At 46.9% G+C, this 23,312-nt stretch overlaps 1 protein-coding gene across 7 annotated transcripts in view; it reads right to left on the reverse strand.

Annotated features, from left to right (window-relative positions):
- MACROH2A1 (macroH2A.1 histone) overlaps positions 1-23,312 on the reverse strand; it is an 82,677-nt gene that overhangs the window by 41,745 nt on the left and 17,620 nt on the right. For all 7 annotated transcript variants that reach the window (XR_011486851.1, XM_020908003.2, XM_020908005.2 and 4 more), the window contains exons 3-4: positions 9,105-9,211; positions 8,464-8,661 (exon numbers count right to left, since the gene is read on the reverse strand). Coding sequence is in view for 6 of the 7 variants with exons in the window: in XM_020908003.2 (XP_020763662.1) it covers positions 8,464-8,661; positions 9,105-9,211 (305 nt within the window). In the remaining variant the exon portion in view is untranslated. The remainder of the gene's footprint in view (positions 1-8,463; positions 8,662-9,104; positions 9,212-23,312) is intronic.

Here is a 23,312-nt window from a genome sequence, read left to right on the forward strand (position 1 = left end):
TTAAACTACAAAGTTTCTACACAGCAGAAGAAACAATCGACAAAATGAAAAGGCAATCTATGGACCTATATAAAAACTCCAACAACTCAAGAGCTAAAAAGCGCAAGAGCACTTTTTCAAAGAAGACACACAAATGACCAACCAGTACATGAAAAGGTGCTCAACATCACTAATCATGAGGGAAAATGCAAATCAAAACCATAATGATATAGCACGTCACACCCTGTTAAGAGTGGCTATTACCATAATGACAGGAAATAAGTGTTGGTGAGGATGTAGAGAAACGGGAACCCTGGTACACTGTTGATGGGAACATAAATTGGAGCAGCCACTTTTCCACTTTCCACAATGGAAAACATTGTGGAGATTCCTCGAAAAATTAAAAATAGAACTACCACATGATTCAGCAATTCCACTTCTGAGTACCCATCCAAAGGAAACAAAAACACTAACTCAAAGGATATAAGGGCTTCCCTGGTAGCTCAGCTGGTAAAGAATCCGCCTGCAGTGCAGGAGAACTGGGTTCGATTGCTGGGTCGGGAAGATCCACTAGAGAAGATAGGCTATCCACTCCAGTATTCCTGGGCTTCCCTGGTGGCTCAGCTGGTAAAGAATCTGCCTGCAATAGGATATATGCACTCCATGTTCACTGCAGCATTATGTGTAATAGCCAAGATATAGAAATATGGAAACAACCAGAATGGCCATCCATGGAAGAATGGATAAAAAGTATCACACACACACACATACACACACACACCCCTATATAAACAAAAAGGAGTATTAATCAGTCATAAAAATGAAGGAAATTCTGCCATTCGTGACAAAATGGATGGACCTTGACAGCATTGCTAAGTGAAATAAGTCAGAGAAATTAAAATGCCATATATACCGTATAATCTCTCTTATATGTGGAATCTTAAAAAACAGTAACAGGAAAACCAACCTCACAGGAAAAAAAGATCAGATCTGTTACTAGAGGCAGAGGGTTAGGGGAGGAGGGATTAGAGGAAAGTGGTCAAAAGGTACAAACTTCCAGTTATCAGATAAGTACTAGGAATGTAATATCCAACATGAGGACTATGGTCAACATTGCTGTATGAGACACAGGAAATTTGTTGAGAGCAGGTCCTAAGAGTTGTTATCACAAGGAGAAAAAACATTTTTTTTGCATATGAGATGATGAATACTAACTATACAAATAGCTGAGAAAAGTGAAAGGCAAAGGAGAAAAGGAAAGAGATACCCATCTGAATGCAGAGTCCCAAAGAATAGCAAGGGGAGATAAGAAAGCATTCTTAAGTGAACAGTGCAAAGAAATAGAGGAAAACAATAGAATGGGAAAGACTAGCGATCTCTTCAAGAAAATTAGAGATACCAAGGGAACATTTCATGCAAAGATGGGCACAATAAAGGACAGAAATGGTATGGACCCAACCGAAGCAGAAGATAATAAGAAGAGGTGGCAAGAATACACAGAAGAACTGTACAAAAAAAAATCTTAATGATCTGCACAACCACAATGGTGTGATCACTCACCTAGAGTCAGACATCTTGGAGCATGAAGTCAAGTGGGCCTTAGGAAGCATCACTATGAACAAAGCTAGTGGAGGTGATGGAATTCCAGTTGAGCCATTTCAAATCCTAAAAGATGATGCTTTGAAAGTGCTGCACTCAATATGCCAGAAAATTTGGAAAACTCAGCAGTGTCCACAGGACTGGAAAGGTCAGTTTTCATTCCAATCCCAAAGAAGGGCAATGCCAAGGAATTTTCAAGAGCACACAATTGCACTCATCTCACATGCCAGCAAGGTGATGCTCAAAATCCTTCAAGCTAGGCTTCAACAATACGTGAACCGAGAACTTCCAGATATACAAGCTGGATGTAGAAAAAGGCAGAGGAACCAGAGACCAAATTGCCAACATCCAATGGATCGCAGAAAAAGCAAAGAATTCCAGGAAAACATCTACTTCTGTTTTGTTGACTATGCTGAACCCTTTGACTGTGTGGATCACAACTAACTGTAGAAAATTCTTAAAGAGACAGAAATACAAGACCACCTTATGTGCTTCCTGTGAAACCTGTATGCAGGTCCAGAAGCAACAGAACTGGACACGGAACAACAGATTGGTTCCAAATTGGGAAAGGAGTATGTCAAGGCTGTATATTGTCACCCTGCTTATTTAACTTACATACAGAGTACATCATGCAAAATGTCAGGCTGGATGAAGCACAAGGTGGGATCAAGATTGCCGGGAAAGATATCAATAACCTCAGATATGCAGATGACACCACCCTTATGGCAGAAAGCGAAGAGAACTAAAGAGCATCTTGATGAAAGTAAAAGAGGAGAGTAAAAAAGCTGGCTTAAAATTCAACATTCAAAAAACTAAGATCATGGCATCCAGTTCCATCATTTCATGGCAAAGAGATGGGGAAACAATGGAAACAGTGACAGACTTTATTTTGGGGGGCTCCAAAATCACTGCAGACGGTGACTGCAGCCATGAATTTAAAAGATATTTGCTCCTTGGAAGAACAGTTATGACAAACCTAGACAGTGTATTAAAAGCAGAGACATTACTTTGCTGACAAAGGTCTGTACAGACAAAGCTATGGTTGTTCCAATAGTCATGTACAGATGTGAGAGTTGGAACAAAAAGAAGGCTGAGCACTGAAGAATTGATGCTTTTGAACTGTGGTGTTGGAGAAGACCCTTGAGAGTCCCGTGGACTGACTGCAAGGAGATCAAACCAGTCAATCTTATAGGAAATCAATGCTGAATATTCACAGGAAGGATTGATGCTGAAAACTGAAGCTCTAATACTTTGGCCACCTGATGGGAAGCGCCAACTCATTGGAAAAGACCCTGATGCTGGGAAAGATTAAAGGCAGGAGGAGAGGGGATGACAGAAGATGAGGGGGTTGGATGGCATTACCGATGCAAGGGACATGAGTTTAAGTAAACTCCAGGAGATGGTGCAGGACAGGGAAGCTTGGCGTACTGCAGTCCACAGGGTCACAAAGAATCAGACACAACTGAGCAACAAAATTATGGTAAGCATTTTACGATATATGTAAGTCAAAGCATGCTGTATACCTTACATGTATCAGTGCTTTATGTCAATGGTAATTCAATACAAGAAAAAGAATGCTGTAGAAGAGGCAGAAATTATAAAAAGAATATATATCATGAATGTACACACAAACTTAACAAGAGGCCAGAATGTGGTATTAAACAATTTTTTTAAGCTGTTGCCCCACTCACCCTGCAGTGCACAGCTTTGCAGCCCTCCACCATCAGGCCTGGGGGTTTGTGCCTGGAGAAGAGGTCCACAGTCACAGGACACACAGTGACACTATGTTTGAACCTTCAAGTCCTTCATTTCAGTCCTGATCTACTGGCTGAGAAGCCTTAGGTAAACAGTTCACCTTCCCTAAGATTTGACTTCCTCATCAGTAAAGGCAGAAGAACTGACTAAACGAGTGGCCAAGGCCAAAAAAGAGGCAAATGGTGTGCAAGATAGGCCATTCCTTCCCAGTTCTCACAGTCTATCCACCTGGAAACCAACACCTGCCTCTTCCTTGCAAGGTTTTCAGCCCATGCTTCAAGGGTGCTTCAGGTCTGCACAGCTGCCTCAGGAGACGTCACTACATGCCAGTCATAGTAAGTGTGCCGTAAGTTTTCCTAAGGTCTGCAGTCTGAGATTATGTCTCTTTCTCACTTTTTGGTATTAAGATGCCCTTTCTTACAGGAAATGGTGATAGTATGTGGCAAGTTCTTTTCATATCCTGGCCCAAGGGGGACAAAAGAGAGCAAGCAATACTTTGTCAATCTCCACAGTGATTGACAGTTTGGAAATTCATACTGTTTTACAAATCCAAATGCTCCATGTATTGTGCACACACCCAACCTTGTTTTCAGCAGCAGAAAAACCTGTAAGGTCAGAGTCAGCAGGAGGTGCACTTAAGAATCTGTAGATGTGAGTAGTCCCAAAAGACTTGTGTGAAATTATCAACCCAAGATTACCTTGGCCAAGTCTCATCTGCTCTGATGTTTGAATCTCTGGAAATTTCATTAAAAAGTCAGCAAAATTTTGCAAGGATGGCAGCTTCTCAAAAGAACCCATCCCGTTCTTTGGCATCCCTTACCAGAACATTCATCCCTCATTTGCAGTTTAAAATATTTCTCAAAAAAGAAAGAGGCACTCTCCCAAAATCATCTTGGGCTTTTCGCCAGGCAAAAAGGAGCAAGTATATTTTCTTGATCAAGGAGAGTGATTCACACATGAGGGTGGAGTTCAGTTGAGGCAGCAGCATGGATATATATTTGAAAAATCTGAGGTGAGATAACTTTTTATCAGAATTTTTGGCAAAAATTATCTTCTTGGCGATGCCCTAGAGATTATCCTGTGAATCCTGGTGAGTCTTCTGACAAGGGGGCTCAACCTAGAAGATTTAGGCATGGATAGTTTCCTTTGAATCTTCAGTCTTTTACTTTGAGAAAGGGCCCAGGTTTCTATGACGTGCTGGGGACCCCACCTGAAGGCCTGTCCCCTCCTCTCTGGGAGGAGTCTGGTGTGCTCCCATCCTTGCCAGGAGCTCTCTTCTCTGTCGCGGGAATGCCTGACACCTCCTCCTGCACGTGCTGCCTCCCCTGACCACCTAAGCAAGGCGACGCTGCCCTACCGTCACCCCACTTCACCACGGTCAGAGAACCAGCCGCCCCCCACCCCGCTGCTGCAGTGACTCTGCCTCCCTCACCGAGCGCCGAGGCGCTGCACCCTCACCACCGAGAGGAGGGACAAGCACGCGCTGACGAGCAAACACGGTCGCACGTTATGCGTCTTCCTTCAACAACTCAAGTGTCAAACGTGAGAACAATAAGGCCGCTTTCAAACTCTCTTAATGGGATAATATGCTGTATATGCGAGTAACAGCCATCAAGGTTAAAAACACACTGTCTCCTTCAGCAAGTCCACTTGGAGGACTTTCTCCTACAGATGCAGTCGCACACAGAGACCCAGGCACAGTGACGGTCACTATGGCACGGTTTCTCAGAATGGACACAAGGAACAATCCAGAGGACTGGGTACACTGGTTCTGTCTACAGTATCAGTAACTGAGGTCACACCATGAGATACTAAAGCAGCTCACACGCCAAGATGAACAAGAGCTGCCAAGGTAGTAAGAGCAACAGCTGACGTGTGCCAGACACTGCTGCACGCATTCCACATGGATTCTCTTTTAAGCTTCCCAGCCACCCTGCGACATACCTCCAGTTTACAGATGAAGAAACTGAGACGCTAGAGAAATAAACTTTCCAAAGTCACACAGCCACAGGAACTATCAGAACTGGAATACAAAGCTGGCACCAATAACCACTGAAGCCACACTGCCAAATCTTTGGGGAATAAGATTCATATAATTATATATATATGTATATATGTATAGGTGTATCTGTATGTATATATATATATTTGTGTGTATGTATATATATATTTAAAGCTAGTAGGATGGGGAAGGCTTTAAATATCTGTATGCTTTCATGTGCTTAGACTTTCTCAAAGGGTGCATGAAAACTCTGCTCTGGGGAGAAGTGGGAGGACTGTGGTGTGAGTGAGATTTTATTACCACATACTCTTTCATACCATCCAAACTCACACACACTACCCATACAAATATTCATTAAAGTCACTAAACTGCAGGGCTGTAATGGAACCCATTGTTTCACAGAGGTGGGGGTAAACTGAGGCACAGAGTCACCTGAGGCTACCCAATTAGAAGGAGAAACCCCAAGGCACTTGCAAGGACCCCGGACACCCAGCACCCGGTGGGCTGTGTCGCCTTCTCCAACAGTTTCCACTATAGCTGACTCAGCTGTCACAACTGTAGACTTTCAAAACCTTCCAATTACACAGAATTGGGGGAAAAATTATGATTTGGAATTCAAGTGTTGACACTTGAAAAATACCAACTCCCTTTCACTACAAGTGCTTTAGCATGTTACTAAGGCTTTTTCTGCATGTCTCTGGAAAGGTTATTTTCAGAACATTCCACTTAAACCTGGAGATGCAGGGTTCTCTGCTGTTTCTGGGAGCTGACACCACAATTTACATTAAACAAATGTTTTGAAAATTAGCTGTTCACGGTTCCAATTTCAGCTTCCCCCAGGGTTTAATGTTAGCCAAATACTGGTACAGTAAGCAGACAATGTGTTTTATTGTGTGGAAGAAAAACAGACCACCAGAACAGACTTCCTGCTTTTGTAATCAAGGGAGGAGTTGAGTGTTCAAGTGAGTACTGGCATTCGGTTATTAGAAACACCGAGTTCCAAATATAGCTACTAGAAGCTAAAGACATACACACACACATGCCCTCTGTATTTCGAGTCCAGAAAGAAAGAAAAAGCATTCCTAATGTTTGGTAAGTTGTGAAGTTCATAAAGTCATGGGGCAAAAACTATGGCAGAAGACTGGGGGTGATAGGGAGTGAGGTTCAACCCAGGATTGCCAGACACACTAGAGTTGAAGAGGTGCTCAAACATCAAGAAGCAGTGGCCGGCGTGAGCAAGGCCACACTCTGGCCACGGTGCAGGAAGGCTATGTGGAGGGATGCAGTTCTGCCCCTACTGGCCCCTGCTCTGTGGGCAGCCAGCTTCCTCAGGCCCACAATCAAGAGATGATGGACTTGGCATCTCCGTTTTCTTTTTTAACATTTAAAGAGGGATGCATGGGCACTTTCCTCGCTTGCCCTGTCCTGCCTCTCCCCACAAATGCAAATGTTGTAAGGGAAAAAAGACACAGTTCAATCTGCTAATTTTATGGTTAGCAGGAATGAGTAACAGCATTCTGTGAAATCCCCTGCCTGCCCCGACCTCCTCCAGGACTTGTGAGCTAGGTGGAGTGCAGTGTCTGGAAATAACTTAAAGGACACTCTCCAGTATTAGGTTTCTCTCTCAAAGAGGTGGGAATGATTCTGAGCCTGGTGGGTGGGGTGGGGTGGGGTGGGAGGCTCTGTGGGCAAGAAGAATTTAGATTTTGTAGTTTTCAGGGAAGTGTTTGAAGACTGAAGGCAGAAGGGGATGGCAGAGGATGAGATGGCATCACCGACTCAATGGACATGAGTTTGAGCAAGCTCCAGGAGTTGGTGATGGACAGGGAAGCCTGGCATTCTGCAGTCCATAGGGTTGCAAAGAGTCAGACATGACTGAGTAACTGAACTGAGGGAATGAGGGAAGTGATTGTCTACATACAGAAGGGTGAACAAAAAATATAGCCTCTTAATACCTTAACTAAAGAGTCCATGAACAGTGTGGGTGGGAGGTTAGAGGTCTCAGAAGGTGCCCCCTCCATTTGATGAAGGCCTGCCTGATCTTTGGACAGGCTTGGAGGAGGGGACATTCTGGGAGGGTGGGCTGGTGTGTGGCTCTGGGTCAGGGCTCCTGGACCTGTCCAGGGAAGGTGTCTCACCATCTCACTCCGGTGAGGGCTCTGGTAAAAATGTCCTGACACTGACACTGCATTAGACCCCTCACGACATTTCCAAGGGGACATGACTTACAAAATAGGAAAGCCACCTTCTGCCACAAAGAATCTCCTCTTAGTCTGGCTGGGGGCCGGAAGGATGACTCCTGAGAGGGCAGGGCAGGGCAGGGCAGGGCAGCCTTCAGATTCCATTTTACTAAACACAGAGCAGCACTGGTTCTAGCCTGCTGGTCCTGGAGTCTGTGACAACAGCTGAGAGGCAGGGCCCAGCAAGGAGGAACAGAGAACATGTGTCCCAGTTACCCTGGAGTCTCAGACAGGTGAGTACAACCACTTATATGCATGAACCTCCCAAGGGAGGACGAGCCAGATCCTGGCTTGGGATCAGTTGGCTCACCCTACTCCATTAGGTCACACTCACGAGAAGGTTTCACTCCCCACAAGATCAGCACCGATGGCCTAGTCTCAGTTCAAACCGGGTCTGGCAGGAGGCGCCCAGACAACACATCCACTTTCCTCCTTAACGAGGCAATCATTTCAAAGAGCTAACTGAACCATTCCTGCCACAACAGGCGTGGGAGAGGACACGAAGCCATGGCAACAGGACGACAATTCTGAGCACATCAACGGCGAGCATTGCAGCCGGCACCTCTGGGCAGGACGTGACCGCTGCTCGCACAGGGAAGCTCCTGCACTCAGAGGCCTGAGTATCTCCTCGAAGGGCAGGCACCGCCCCTTCCAGCCTGGGGCTATCTGCCCCAGCACCTCCCCACATCACCTCTGCCTAGGGAAATCTAGTTTCCCACCTGCATCCAGACTCTGTCCACTTGAGCTGGACTAGCTGTTGTCAGCTCCATTTGCTTCCATAGGCCCCCACCCCAAGAGGGGAATGAGCCCTCACCAGGAGGGGGCACCCTTGTGACCCCACCCACCTGGACCCACACCTCACACATTCCTGCCAAATCACAAACTCACCTTGGATTTCCGGGCCCCTTTCTTGCCCCCTGTTTTCTTAGACACAGGCTTCTTCTGGGATGGAGACTTGGCCTTTTTGGCTGGGGGTGGCGTGATGATGGCTTCCAACTTCCCTTTGGATCCTCGTTTCTTCGCTAGCAACTCTGGATGGATGTTTGGTAACACACCCCCGCTGGCTATGGTGACTCCTTTTAGCAGCTTGCAGGAAAACCAAATGAGCAGATGGTGAGCCAGACCACCCCTTCCATGACCTTCAAGAAGTCAATCCTCCCCACCCATGCTCCTGCTCTTGGTTGGCAGAACTCTCTCTATGGCATCTACAAGGATGCTAACAGGACCCTGGCTCACTACACAGGGAGCAGGCCTTCAGACTCCTTCACTTGGGTGGAGTTTCCAAACCATCTTTCTTCCAGGAGAGTCAAATATCTTTCTTCATTTTCCCCACCCCCAACCAATAAAGTCTTGGGGACAAATTGCCATGGGTGGTGGGGGGAGGGCAGGGCAGTGGCTAATAAGTCACAAGCAGTCCACACCCTCGACAGCCAGCCAAACACCACCCTCCCTCCGGATATACAGCTCTTCGGCCCGCAAGACTGCCTGCTGGGGTGTCTGGGTGGGGGAGGCAGAGGGGAGCCCCATACCTGATTCAGCTCTTCATCGTTGGCCACAGCCAGCAGGATGTGCCGGGGCGTGACCCTGCCCTTCTTGTTGTCTCTTGCCGCGTTGCCAGCCAGCTCCAGAATCTCCGCTTTGGGGAGAGGAGAGGAAGGGCATGTGGTCACATTATAGCATCAGAGAACTGTGTGCACCCTCCCGAATCCCCTGTTCTTGGTGTCGGGAAGGGGAGCAGGCAGCAGTGTCCCGACCCTACCCTGAGCCACGAAGCTGCAGGCGGTCTGCCTGGAAACACTTGGTGGCAAGTCACAGAGGTGTTGAGAAGCAAAGCTGAGGGGGATAAGGGAGACCCCTGGTCCAACCCCTTTGCTGTGGGTATGCAAAACTGAGGTTTAGAGAGGAGAAAGGACTACCAGCTAAAGGCCCTCAGTGAGGAGTAAGTGGTAGAGCTCAGATTTGAACTCTCTTCCCAGAACAAGGCTGCTCACAGTCAGCATGCCACATACCATCAGCATCAACCCCACGGGGCCAGCAGTGGGGCCCCTGAGCTAGGAGTTATGCAGGGCTTTCTGGGACGTCAGGAGGAGGTGGCATGTTACTCAGTACATTTCTGTTAACAGAATCAATGCAACAGAATCAATGTTGAACGCCTGCACACTCAGATTCAAAACTAGAAGGATATGACTGCACCCTTTACAAAGTCAACATCATAAAAACATAAAAGAAAAGAGGTGGGATGTAGTAGATTAAAAGAGGCTACACAGACACAACAGCCAGATACAAAGTGTCAATACTCAATGGGATCCTGATTACAAAAAAAGTTACAAAGTCATTCTGGAGCCAACTGAGGAGATTTGAATGTAGGCTGGATAGTAGACACAAAGGAATTACTGATTTTCTTGGGTGTGGTAACAGTATTACCACTCTGAAGGGAGCATCTTGTCCTTAGGAGATACATGCTGAAGTATTTAGGGGTGAAGGGCCCTGGTGTCTGCAATTTACTCAAATAATTCTGAAAAAAAGTCTACAGAGGAAAACAAATGTGGTGAAATGTTAACAGTTGTTAAATCCAACTGTGACATGAGAGAGTAAGACGTCAGAGTTCCTCTCTCAACATTCTGTATATTTGAGATTTTCCACAAAATAATTAAGAACCCAGAAGGAGATGAGCCTGACCTATAGTTGGCGCTAGGTTAGAGATTGCTGACCAATCTTTTGGGACAAGGTCTAAGCAGACAAGATGACAGGTCTCCAAAAGCACCAAAGATGGGAGAAATGAGGAAATGCCCTTCAGTAAGAGATTTTTTTCCCTCCTTGGTGGCCTAGTTCTCTTTGTTAACTGTCAACCTCATTACTTTTGTCTCATTTTCTTAATGAGAAATGCAGACTGTCGCCAAATGTATCTTACATCCCCACTTCTGCAATTCTGTCCACACCACAGCCCTGCCTGCAACATCCATCTAGCCCACCCTTCTGGGCTCAACTGAAGTCTGGCCTCTTCCTAGTACTAAAGGATTTATAATATTCAAAGTTATGTTGTAAACACTAGACTTATCCAGCAAAGTTAAAACTTGGCATCATTATAAAATAACTGCAGGGAAAAAATTTAGCTACATTAAAATCACATATTTAAAATTTACAATATTACATGGTTTACCCTGGAGAAGGAAATGGCAACCTACTCTGGTATTCTTGCCTGGAGAATCCCATGGACAGAGGAGCCTAGTGGGCTACAGTCCATGGGGTCACAAGAGTCGAACACAACTTAGTGGCTAAACCTATGTGGTTTACAATGTTAAACCACTGTTAGAGCTGAACCCAATGCAAAAATGAGTCTGTGTGTCAAACTGAACAGCTGCTTGGCTACCCATAGCTGGATCAGGAGGGTTCCCCCTCAATCCAAGGCAGGAATTCAATAATCGCTGCACTGATGATAAGTGGACACCAGAGGCACCCAAGGCTCTGCCTGCTTGATGCTCCCAGGTCACAGGGATCCTTATGTGCATGTTCTTGAAAGGTACACATGCAAGTCACTAGAGTGAGGCCCAGGGAGGAAGGGGATATAATCAATACATCTCCCACCCTCATCCATTAGCTTCAACAGGACTGTTCCCCAAACAGTCTGAGTATGAGGATCCCCTGTCAATTTTACTGAAGCTTCTCTGTAACTGATGGTTGGCTGTGTGTGCTGAAGCCCAGAGGAGATGACCCTATCATGGCCAAGCAAGAAAGAGTGCTTGGGATGCCTAAGTGACCTGATGTCCAGCTGCAGAAATGAGCCCAGCTTGGCCTCCACTCTGCCCCGTTCATGGAAGAGGCAGTATACCTGCAACACTATTGTCCAATTCACCGCCTGGAGGAAGCCAAGCAGGAGCCCAGACCCTGAGAGTCAGGGCACAGGAAGGAGAGCCAGCCACAGCCAGCCCATGTGGCAGGAAGGCTGGAGAGGGGCTGCTGGCACCACTAGGCTGTAGCCCACTTGGCTGGCTTCCTGATCTCTACCACCCCCTCACCTCCCCAGCCTTTCTCCACTTTTGAGGCCACAGGAAACATGGGGCCATCACTATCTACAGCAGGAATATACAGAAGGAGGCTAGGGGATTACAACTTTGTCCCCATAATGTGCTAAGGCCCTCATTAAAAAAGAGACAGAGAGAGAAAAAAACAGAAACCCACAGTAGTGCCCTAAGCCCATCCCTGTGGTAAGAAGATCGTTTGAAATTACGGTTTCTCGGGAAAGTGGAGGTGGCCTGTTTCCTCTTCCTGCCCAGAGTACTGGTGCAGGCTCTCCCCAAGAGAAGGCACAGTGGCCGTTGGTGGGGGTAGGGGGGAGAGGGATGTGGTCATTTTATTTTTGGCATCACTACTTTAGCTTTTTTCCTGTGGGGAAGGCGGTAACGATGAAGTGCAAAGACCTGGAGGGTGGGGAAGGGTCGCCAGAACTCCCAATGTGTTCCAGTATCTGGGTGAGGGGCAGACAGTACGAAATACAAGCAAGAGAAGCAGTGCACTTACCACTAAGTAGCACCCACAGTTGAGAAATAAGATCAATTCTCCAGGAAATCCCCTGAACTTCCACTAATTTCACACCCCTACACTCTCACATTATGGTGGAAATCTCCAATGGCCCAAGTCTCTCCACTTGCAAAATTTCAAGGATTGTGCTCACTGACTGCTAATTCAAGGCTTCCCTGGTAGCTCGGTAAAGAATCCACCTGCAATGCCGGAGACATGGGTTCAATCCCTGGGTTGGGACGATCCCCTGGAGAAGGAAACGGGAACCCACTCCGGTATTCTTGCCTGGGAAAACCATGAACAGAGGAGCGTGGCGGGTTACAGTCCACAGTGTTGCAAAGAGCTGGACACGACTGAGCAACTAAACAGTGACAACAACTGCTAATTGAGCCTGGGTCAGGGATGCCAGACAGGATCCATCTGGGAGTGACAAGATGGACATGGAGGGGCTGGGGGGAGGGTGTGTGGAGTGGGACGAGGAGCATCGAGCACCTTGGAAACAGCTGGGCTGGAGTGTCCTTTCTATGCATTCCTCTGCCTTTTCACCAAGGAGCCAGAAAACTCCTTTCTTTTTAGAAAACTCTAGCTCACTTTTGATCAGTGAAGACCAAGACAGTTGACCCTCCCACTCCCTATCTTCAAAGAGTGGACCCTCAGCCCTGTCGGAAGGGAGGGAGCAGCATCAAATGGGGTAACGAAGAAGGGCAGAGGTTCACAATTTGACTAGCTGAGCCAGAGCTTTATCTTCTGTTTACTCCTGCATGTTTTCCAGATGGATAGTTACCATAGCAACTCCTTCCTCAAGGGACACACAAGATGGAGCACCTCAGAGACACACCTCTTATGAGAAGTGTGTTCCCGGCTCCACCCTACCCCTGCACTGCGGCAGGCAGAGGGCTGGGGCAGTTGACAAGAGACCAGAAAGAAGCAGGAACCCAGAGCACAAACTCGCGCCTTGCCAAGGATTCAGTAATATATTCCCCTCTTTCATCCTCAATCCAGTTTTAGAAACAGCAATCGTAAAGGGCTTTCCTGGCTAAGAGAGGGCTGCCTGCTGCAGGGGGGGAGGAGAGGTGCAAAATGCCAGCAACTCAACAAGATGGATCAGCTCCCATCTGCTCTCCAGGGCATGTTTGCAGGAGGGCGGGAGAGAGGGCCCTGAGTGCTCAGGAATTGGGGCAGGGCACACACCACTAAAGGAGATTTCCTGATTAAGTTTCCTTCCTAGTTAAGTGATCCTCGGCTTTGCGAATGATAGCAAGGACACATCTGTGAAAGCCCTAGACTCAGGGCTATGTCTGGGTGCCAGCCACTGTACCCACTGCCCACGGGGACAGGCCCCTCCTGGGCCAGGCTGGAGTCAGCTTCAGCTCCACCTGGACTTGAATTGAACTTGTGCCTTCCTACCAGGGAGGGTTTCCTGCACTTGATTAATCTTGTATTTCCAATGGTTTTGTGTGTCTCTAAAATTTTTTTTTGCCTCTGGCTATTTTGATAGAAAGGGATTCTGAGAAAGAGAACTAGACAAGCACCACATTTATAGATGAAAATTCTTTTCTCCACAGTTTGCAGTGCTCCGTGCTTGGATCCTGCCTCAGAGGGAGTTTCAGGAGCCACAGCGCAGAGACTGTAACCGAAACAAATGGAATCTGTAAGAAATCAGCAAAGAGTGGTTAGCAGGAAAAGAAACAGACCCCTGACCAGGGTCTGCACCCCCTCAAGCCAAGACTTCCTGACCAATGACAGTCCAACTTTGTCACCAGTGACCAACACTGGGACAGGTTTGGGGCTCAGAGCCCAGGGCGTCACCTCTGAGAAGACTCTCAGTGTGGCGAAGTTCCCTAATGACAGACACCGCAAAGGGGTCAGGTCTAATAATGAGTTACACTAGCCAACTCGTGTGCCAGTTTTCTGTCCTAAGATCTTTTTTAAGATCTAATTGGTAAAACACCTGAGCATCTCTGGCTCCAACTCCTGGCCAGTGGTGAGCCACTGGCTCCATCACATGCAGCAGCCTGGCCCAGTGATGCGACCTTATTCTCTCCTCCGAGCAGCAGGCAGGCAGAGGCACCCCTGGGCCCACCATTCCCTGGCCATGAGGAATGTGATCATTTTAGGGCCATTTGATGAGAGCCCCACAGCCTTGAGTAACAGCATTATTTGGCAGCCTTCTCGGCTACAGCCCAGCTGTCTGAATGTGAATGCCTCTGACAGGTCTACTTTCCAAGTTCACCCAGAGACCAAAGGCTTAGTATCTTTTTCTTCTTCTCCAATCATTGTGCATGTAGCCCTATCTATTGTACTGAAGCATTGTGTCTATCTTCCTTCAGGGAGATGAAGTCATGGTTTGCAGAATTAGACCCCTAACAACTAACAGGTGATGCATAGAGGCTGCGCCAAACTCTAAACACAGCCCTCGCAAAGGAAAGAGTCGGGGGCTCCTACAGAACTGTTTGAAGCGTCTCCTCTCACAAAAGAAATATTGAGAAGAACAACCAGAAATCAAAGAAAAGCAAATGTTCACGTAATCCCGGGGAGAACACAAGATATTTGCTACGAAGCCAACAACATGACAAGGAATCTGTTTATTGTATTTCCTTCCATTCATCAGGCTGCCATCAGCAGTTCATTGAGTTCAGAGCTGTTTTACACTATTCTGGAAGGCCTTAACCCAATCAACCCCAATCGGAGACTGACTGCTAAGTGTTTCCTGCATCCTGACTGCACCAGTTTCCTCCAATTCCCTCGGCAGCCCAGAATCCACCTTTTCGGGTGATGAGTGGCAGGAGCTGAAGCCCACTGAGCCATCAGCCTGGAGCACCAGGCTCTCGCCTGTGGGCCTCAGCAGAGTTCTCCACTCTGCTTGTCCCGGGGGCCGCCAAGGAACCAATGATTCCACAGGGAAAATAAAAACAACAGCAGTAACTGGGGGTGTTATGTTCTGGGCAGAAGACAGGGTATTTTGCAGCAATGAGCCATTTTATCACTTTTCTGCAGATATTCTGAGTCTCACACAAACTCAGCCATTGATGTTACGCCCACATGACAGACCCCCCTCCTCAGGGTCCAGGTAGCAGCATGTGGTCCAGTATCCCACGTTCCCCACAAAGTCTCCCAGTAAGAAAGAAATGCAGCTTAGTATCAAGTTTCTAAACTAAGCTAATTCTTTTACACATTTTAAAATAAATAATAATTTTTGCATTATACACATTAAGAAAAAGATTATGATTCTTGGCAAATATTGCCATTACCATCATCTAACCCACCAACCCAGTCTGGTGCTTGATATCTTGCCTTTCAGGAGAGTCTTCCTCTTCCTTCCCCAGATCACTGGCAGGTCTGTGTGAGTTCACCACCTGGGTCCATCTTCAATGGTGGCTACAGCCCCACAGAGCACCGTGGTTAAGCAGGGGCATGCTGTCAGACAACCTGGGTGCAAATCCCAGCTCCTGCCCTGAGCTGTGAGATTTGCCAACACCCATGCCTCAGTTTCCCATTCTATAAACAGGGGGTGAGGTTACCTCTAGTCTTGGGAGGATTAATGAGTTACCAAATCACATGCCTAGAACACTTGGTAAAAGTAAACTCCAAATACTGACACCACAACCACACACTTTTATCTCTTAATAGAGTATAGCAGGCTTGATTTCTAGGCGAAGAAAACTTTCTTTTCCTCGATTTCCTCTATCAAAATAACTGGCTGTCTGGCTAGGTGGATAGATGGGATGTACGTGAGAGCTGAGAGGAGGAGACACGCAATATGGAAAACCTGGTGTTTCCTCCCCTGATAGTTTACCCTTTGCCGTTACACTTAACAGTTTACATATGTTTGAAAAATGCACTTGAACCTGCTTAACCTTGGTGCTGCCAGACTTGCCTTGATATTATGCAGCACCCAGGGCGGCCCCACAGGCAGCCTCTGCCTAGGGATGGGGTCTGGGGCTTTTGTTTGACCCTGCAGGGGGTGGCGTGGTGGGGCAGGAGCAGAGCCAGCTGCTGAGGCAGCACAAGTTGAGGCCCCAGGAGGAAGGCGGGAGGCCAAGGTGTCTGGGGAAGGCCAGAGGAACCTGCTCTAACTGGGGGCCTGGCTGACAGCCGGGCAGGGCCCTCTCTGCATGGCTCATTGCTTTCAAGGACTTGAAATTCATTTACAAGGAGATGGTTAATATATATGTTTGTTTGATATGGAAAATCATAGCCATTTGTTCTTAATTTATCTCAGAAAGGGGTGAACAATCAGAGATGTCTGCTGAAATGAAAAGATGTGAGAAGTGTAATGTAAAGAGGAAACTCATTTAAAGAACCCTGGTGCCATTTCTGAGACAGACTTCTGAAGTGGAAACAAGGAGCAGAGCGGGGCTTTGGTGGGCTGCCATCCTGTGGGCAGGCGCATGCCCGTCACTGGCGATGCCTGTCGCCCGTGCTTACACACACCATTTAGGAGCTATGGCACGGCTTTGCTGCCTGGGAGTGGAGTTGGTAACCAGGTCTGAGGGAGACATTTTGCTCTACCTGCTTGGGTGCTGACTGAGCTTATCTTGTGTGCAATTTATTTTTTCAAAATGTAAAAAGTAAACTGAAAACATAGCATAAATGAGAAGAAGCGACTATCCTAGATGCCACCCCACTGGCCTTGGCAACTGCGTGCCTGCTTTGACATCTGTCCTGGCCTGCTTAATCATGCTTCTGGGATTAAAAAAAAAAAAAAAACCTGAGCACATGAAGACTTTTTAGGTTCTTTCATAAATGACTATTTAGAGCCATATAAGGATGTCATAGTAGGGGAGGCTCCCTAGAAGGGGCCTGGGGTCACCTTTTATAGACCTGCCCCAGCTCTATCTGTCCAAATGGATTCCCAATGCCGAGGGCCACTGGTCTAAGGACTTGTCTAAGCTCTGTCACTCAGGATTCCACCTCTCGTTCACTAACAGGACAATGAAGGGACATCAGGAATAAACCTTCTGGCTCTCAGAAGTACTAAGCTGAGAGTATAAGCACTATACTAAGCAGTATAGCCACCCCATACTGACTGGGCTCTGCCCTCTGCTCTCCTCACTGCAGCCATCAGACCACCTCTGGCCATCTGCAAGCTTCTCCCCAAGGATGTCTGTGTCCTGTTGCTGTTATAGGCAGCCCCTCCCACACTGATCAGACTGCCCCTTTCCTAGAGCCCAGCACCCGTCACTCCAACGACCATCACCTCTCTTGTGCTCATGCACTCCTTTCCCACAAGCCCTCAACTTTCCTCCTGTCCTTCCAGGTTCATCATGTGGGACCCCTGTCCTCTCTGCCCAGGCCAGGCCACAGGGTTGTCTCCCGCCCGGCACATCTACACCACGTGCCCTCTGGCACTCGTGAGATTGCAAAGGGCCTGCCCCTCTTGGGGATCCATGCCTGCCTCCCCAGTTAGGCTATGAGGACAGGAGCCAGCGTGGAGGAAGGGGCATATCCCATCTTCCAGAGACGTCCGCTGAAGCCAGAGGAGAGGCAAAGTGGACCAAGTGGTCCCGAGTCCAGCGCTCACCGTTTAACAGCTAAGATTTCAGCTCCATTGAGAGCATACAGAAATGCTCTGCTAGAGATGAGTTACTGTGCTCAGTGACCTTCGAGAAGTACTTCAAACTCCCGGAGCCTCAATTTCCTCCTAAGCAAAATAGGTGGTTTGAGGATTCAGTGAGTTACTCGACGTAAAGCACTTAGCCAACGCCTGACACACAGGAAACGCTCCATGTACGGCAGGTATTTTATGACCTACACGGCCCTGCCTTTGCCTGCACTCAAGGCACTGCCCTCTGTGCCCCCAAACTCACATCTTGACAAGCCACAATTTTAATCTGGGAGGGAGACTGCCAGGGCCTGGGGCAGAGGCGGAAGGGCAAGGAAAACAATGCTATGGAGCTAAGGACTGGCATCTTCTGAGTGAACAGCAGATACTGACTTGGCGGTCAACATCCGGATTTACAGAGCCAACAGACAGCTGTTAACCAGACTACCTCAGTTACCAATTACCATAGGCAGCATCAGTCAGGACACGGGCGGCAAGGGAAACCGAAAGTTAACCTTTTCCAGAGACCCTGGATTTCCACGTGGTTCTCACAGTACTGCAGGCAAGAAATGTGGGCTCTGGCAGAGATGGAGCCTCCTTCTCTGAGGAGGACATACATAAATGTCTTCTACCAAGACATGTCTTCTACCTGTAGCCATCGCTACAGGTCCCCCGGCAGACCCCACAGGCCTCCCCAAGTGCCAGGCAACGTAATGCTTTCTGGCCACTAGATGGAGGGCACTTGTCTGAAAAGGAAGAAGGTAGGGTGGAAGACGAAGGGAGAGAGAGGGAAGGAGGGAAGGTGGAGGCCGGTCAGAGCTGTAGGCTGGCTGAGCCTGGCAAACCCAAGGAGAATGTGTGTCATCATCTTGGAAACCGGAACTGGAGGGGTGGTGGGGAGAGACAGGCCAAGCGGTGGAGGGAGGCTGCCTGTGGTCAGTACCCCTTTGCATCTGTCTTCTTGCTAGAACTTATTTATAGCTCTGAGGAGCGGTTTTTTGCTCTCTGGTATTTTATTCTGGATTGACTAGACACAGAAGCCTTGAGACAGGGAAAGAGAGTAAGAGGGCTATAAATATGTTTTATTAGTTGCTGATAATGTTAATGGGAAGATACTGAGAGAAGAGATATTTGTGGAATTCTTACCCACTTCCTCCTCTCAGTAAGTTAGTAGCTCCTTTAAAGCCATTCTTGATGTTCATCCACAGGGGGACCCGGGGGTATGTATACCTTGAACACCCCTCCTGGGATACTGCTACTTTAACCAGAGCTCCTGGCTCCCTCTGCGATGCAAGGTACAGCTGAGACATCCTTTTCTGGCAGGAGTGATAGATCAACTCTTGAAATACCCCCAGTGCCTTCCTGTTTGCCACCAATGGCTGCGCTGCCACTGGCCTATCCTCAGACTGGGCTGGGCCATGATGCCATGAAGTTAATCCTAATTACCCACCATTAGAAACTCCAGGGGTTTAGCTCAGCTCTCATTCTTACCAATTTCCTGGTAGCATCTGCCATTAGCACCATCCCCTCCCCTCCAGAAACTCATCCTTCCCCTAACTGGTCTTCTTCCCCTTCAACAAAAATCCAAGTGCTGAACAGCAGAGCACCCAGTGATGAGAGAGGGGTGAGAAAGGCACAGTCCCAGCCCTGGGGTCACTAATACGTCCTCTGCAATGTCTGGCCCGTCACACAGTCAATACACATCTGTTGAAATCAGCAGTGATTCTTCGGACCCCCCCAGCACCCAGCTTAGAATCTTGTACCTGGTCAGAGCTTGGTAACTCTTTCACAAATAGGTCATTACAGATGAATTACTAAACCACTGAACAAGCACTGCAGCATTCAGTCGGGGATGCAGTATGGAAGTGCAGGGACACTCTCCGAGGCACTGGCCTGGTTTCATGGATTAGAACGAACACTTAGGATCCATGGCTTGCAGTGTGAGCTACAAAGCTGTCATCCCAGGGGAGAGCAGCCCCTGGATGGCCCAGGGTCCAGGCAGGCCACCCTTCACGGTCTCAAGTCAGGACGCGAGGTTGGCTCGGGGGTGGGGGATCGGGGGTGGGGGGTGGGATGGAACAGGGATGCTGGGGCAGGTTAGAGGCAGATGAAACACCCTCAGATTTTGGCTCAGATACACATATACACATCAGTCTCTGCATTTCACATGCACCTATTATTTTTTGGCATTACATTTTCTAGATTTATTTTAAAATGAAAAGGGGGAGGAATATATTTAGAAACATATATAGCATATATAAGAAACTGGTAACACTGATTGTCCCCTGGGAGGAGAACTGGGTTTGCAAAAGAGTAGCAGAAGAAATGCATGTCTCACTGTTATGTCTTTTGGGAACACGATTTTTACCACTGGTATATATTACTTATTAAAGAAAATAATGTGCTGCGTGCTTAGTCGCTCAGTCATGTCTGACTCTCTGTGACCCCACGGACCACAGCCCACCAGCCTCCTCTGTCCATGGAATTCTTCAGGCCAGAATTCTGGAGTGGGTAGCCGTTCCCTTCCCTAGGGGATCTTCCCAACCCAGGGATCAAACCCAGGTCTCCTGCATTGCAGGTGGGTTCTTTACCATCTGAGGCACCAGGAAAGCCCAAGAATACTGGAGTGGGTAGCCTATTCCTTCTCCAGGGATCCTCCCCACCCAGGAATAGAACCGGGTCTCCTGCATTGCAGGTGGATTCTTTACCAACTGAGTTACCAGGGAAGCCCAAAGAAAATAATTACTTTCTATAAAAATAAAAACAGTGAAAAACCTGCCAGATATGAGAAACATCTTATAAAATACATAACAAGATAAATATACCATTGAAACAGAAAAGAAAGTCCAGAAATAGCCCTATGTATATATAGAAATTTCATGTATGATAAAAGCAGCCTCTTAGATCATTGGGGAAAAGCTGGAATACTCAATTGTGTTGAGATAAATGGATAACCATGTGAAATAAAATTAAGTTGACTCCTCTCCCACACTATATCAGGACAAATTCAAAATGGGTCAAAGTAAAAATGTAAAAAATTAAACCATAAAAAGTACTAAGCAAGAGCATGAGGGAATTCCTTTGCAGCCTTGGAGAGAGGTAGACACTCTGAACAATAACTCAAAATCCAGCAAAAACAGGCTCATAAAAATTTCTGATACTAAAATTATTCAGATAAAATGGCTAATCATTTCACTCATATTAAGTCATCACTTTGTACATTTTAAATATATACAATTATATTTGTCAATTATTCCTTAATAAAGCTTGGGAAAAAAGAATTATTCAGATAAATACATAAGAACCATGTGTAAAATATAAAGAAAAATTTGAAAATGAAGAGAAAACAAGATATCGTGAGGAATAACCAAATATATTCACAAAGGAACCAAATAGAACTTCTAGACTAAAAAATAACAAAACAAATTAAAAATTCAGTGACTGAATTAAATAGCAGATATGACACAGCTGAAGAGAGAATTAGTAAAGTGGGAGACAGTTTTACAAGACAGACCTGAAGTAATTATCCAGAAAGTAATCTGAAAAGACAAATGAAAAATATGAATGAGATAAACAGATATGGAGCTTAGAAAAAACACTAACAAATCGTTAATTTGCATTCCATAAGGAGAGACTAGAGACACTGAAGAAATAACAGCTAAAAACTTTATGGATAAGATATAAAGACATGTTCAAAATCAGAGAAACTTTACCACCAGAAGACCTTTGTCAATGAAGTTCTAAAGGAAGTATGTAAAGTGAACCCAGACAGAAGGCCTGAAGTGAAAGAGGCCTGCACATTTTGGGTCACACACTTTTCCTTGCTCACATCCAGAATCAGTTTTGTAGTGCTTTGAGCCTTCCCACTAGCCTGGGAAAAAACAGAACCCCTCATGAGAACTCATCTAAGTACATGCAGACCCCAATGACAGAAATGAAAAGCTGCATACCACCCTTCAAAGAGAAATCAGGGAGTAACAGCGAGACTCCTTGATCACTGAGGTTTACTAGGCCACACAGCTTATCTTCAAGAAAGCAGAGGTTTTCAACAAATGGTGGTGGAACAATTGCACATCCATGTGCAAAAAACTGAATCCAGACACAGACCTAACACCCTCTGCAAAAATTAACACAAAAGGGGTCACAGACCTAAGCGTAAAATGCAAAACTATAAAACTCCTAGAAGATAACATAGGAGAAAAATCTAGATAATCTTGGGTTCAGTGATGACTTTTTAGATACAACACCAAAGGCACAATGCATGAAAGAACTGAAAGTTTTTATTTTTAAATTAAAAAAAAAAAAACAACCTTCTGCTCTGTGACAGACAGTGTTGAGAGAATAAGATAAGTCACAGAGCAGGAGAAAATATTTGCAAAAGAAAGCAATGAGACCTTTCCTTTCTCTGGTCTAACCCACAGGGCTGGGTCAGGGGACATGGGGCCATTGTTTTGTAAAGGGGGCCCAGATCACACTCACACTCTCCTGGACTGCCTCATGGCCTCCTTAGGAGGACTGGGTGAAGGACCAGATACAAACTCAGTTTTTGACCTCTGCAGCAGATTCAAGAGGCCCTGGGAGAAGCGCGTCCTCAAGCTGTGCTGCCACCTCCACACCACGGACCGAGAAGCAGAGCACTGGGGCACCCCACTCCTCACTGCTTTCCACGTCTGGCCTCGCCCTGAGGTCTGACTCACCTGGGTCTGCTAACAGCCTGGTTATCTGACAACAAGTCACCAGGGAAACAGCAAGGGCTAAACTGCTGCTTTTCCAAGCACTTCTTGAAGGTTCATCCACCACGGAATTATCTATTTCCCCGGGAGACTGAGGAGGACTGCCAACGTAGCTCCACCTTAATGACTGCATGATTTGCTTCATATGATCATGTACAGTGATCATCAAGAGCAGACGTTAATAAAAACAGACCAAAATCTAACTCTCTTTCATGCATCTACACATACACACAAAAGGCATTCAGTGCCAGCTGCTATCTCTGGGCAGTGAGATTATGAGTTTTAGCTTCTTAAATTTTTGAACATAAATTACTCACATAACTGGAAAACGGAACATACATTTAAATACAGTCTGCACACACCGGGTACCCAGCACAATGGGGTTTCAACTTTTGTGTTTTTGATTTTTTTCTAGTTGCACCCCTCTGGCTTATTCAAATCCAGTCCCCCCGAGACCCCGCTTTCATCTGCTGACAGGCTTTGCAGAACAGTGAGCCCTGTGGGGTTCTGGGAGCCTCAGAAAAACATGAAGTCTCTAGCAAGAAGAGTTAGCTGGGTCCGGGCCAGAAGTGTAAGTCTAAGGTAGGGTGGCCACGCAAACAAGCAAGAGACACAGCCATTCAGAGGGCCTCGAGCATCACAGAGCCACCCTGTCCTGCTCTCCCTGCCCTATTTTTAGCTGCGAGAGCACAGGACACACTTGGCTGTTCCGGATAGGAAAGTGGGAAGAGAGGCCAGGTAAGCGGCAGAGCCAACTGCAGGCTTGGCCTACCCTAATCTTCCTGGCTTGTCGGATCCTTTCTTTCCCAGGCCAGAAATGCCAAGTGTGATGGATGTTTGTTGAAATGACTATCTGTGTAACAGGACACACTGCTGACAGAGGAGGCCTCTCCCTGTCCTACCTACGAGAGGGGGGCAGGGATGGAGTGCAGATAATGAAT

Source organism: Odocoileus virginianus, chromosome 3 (genome assembly GCF_023699985.2).
Source record: "Odocoileus virginianus isolate 20LAN1187 ecotype Illinois chromosome 3, Ovbor_1.2, whole genome shotgun sequence".
Taxonomy (NCBI): domain Eukaryota; kingdom Metazoa; phylum Chordata; class Mammalia; order Artiodactyla; family Cervidae; genus Odocoileus; species Odocoileus virginianus.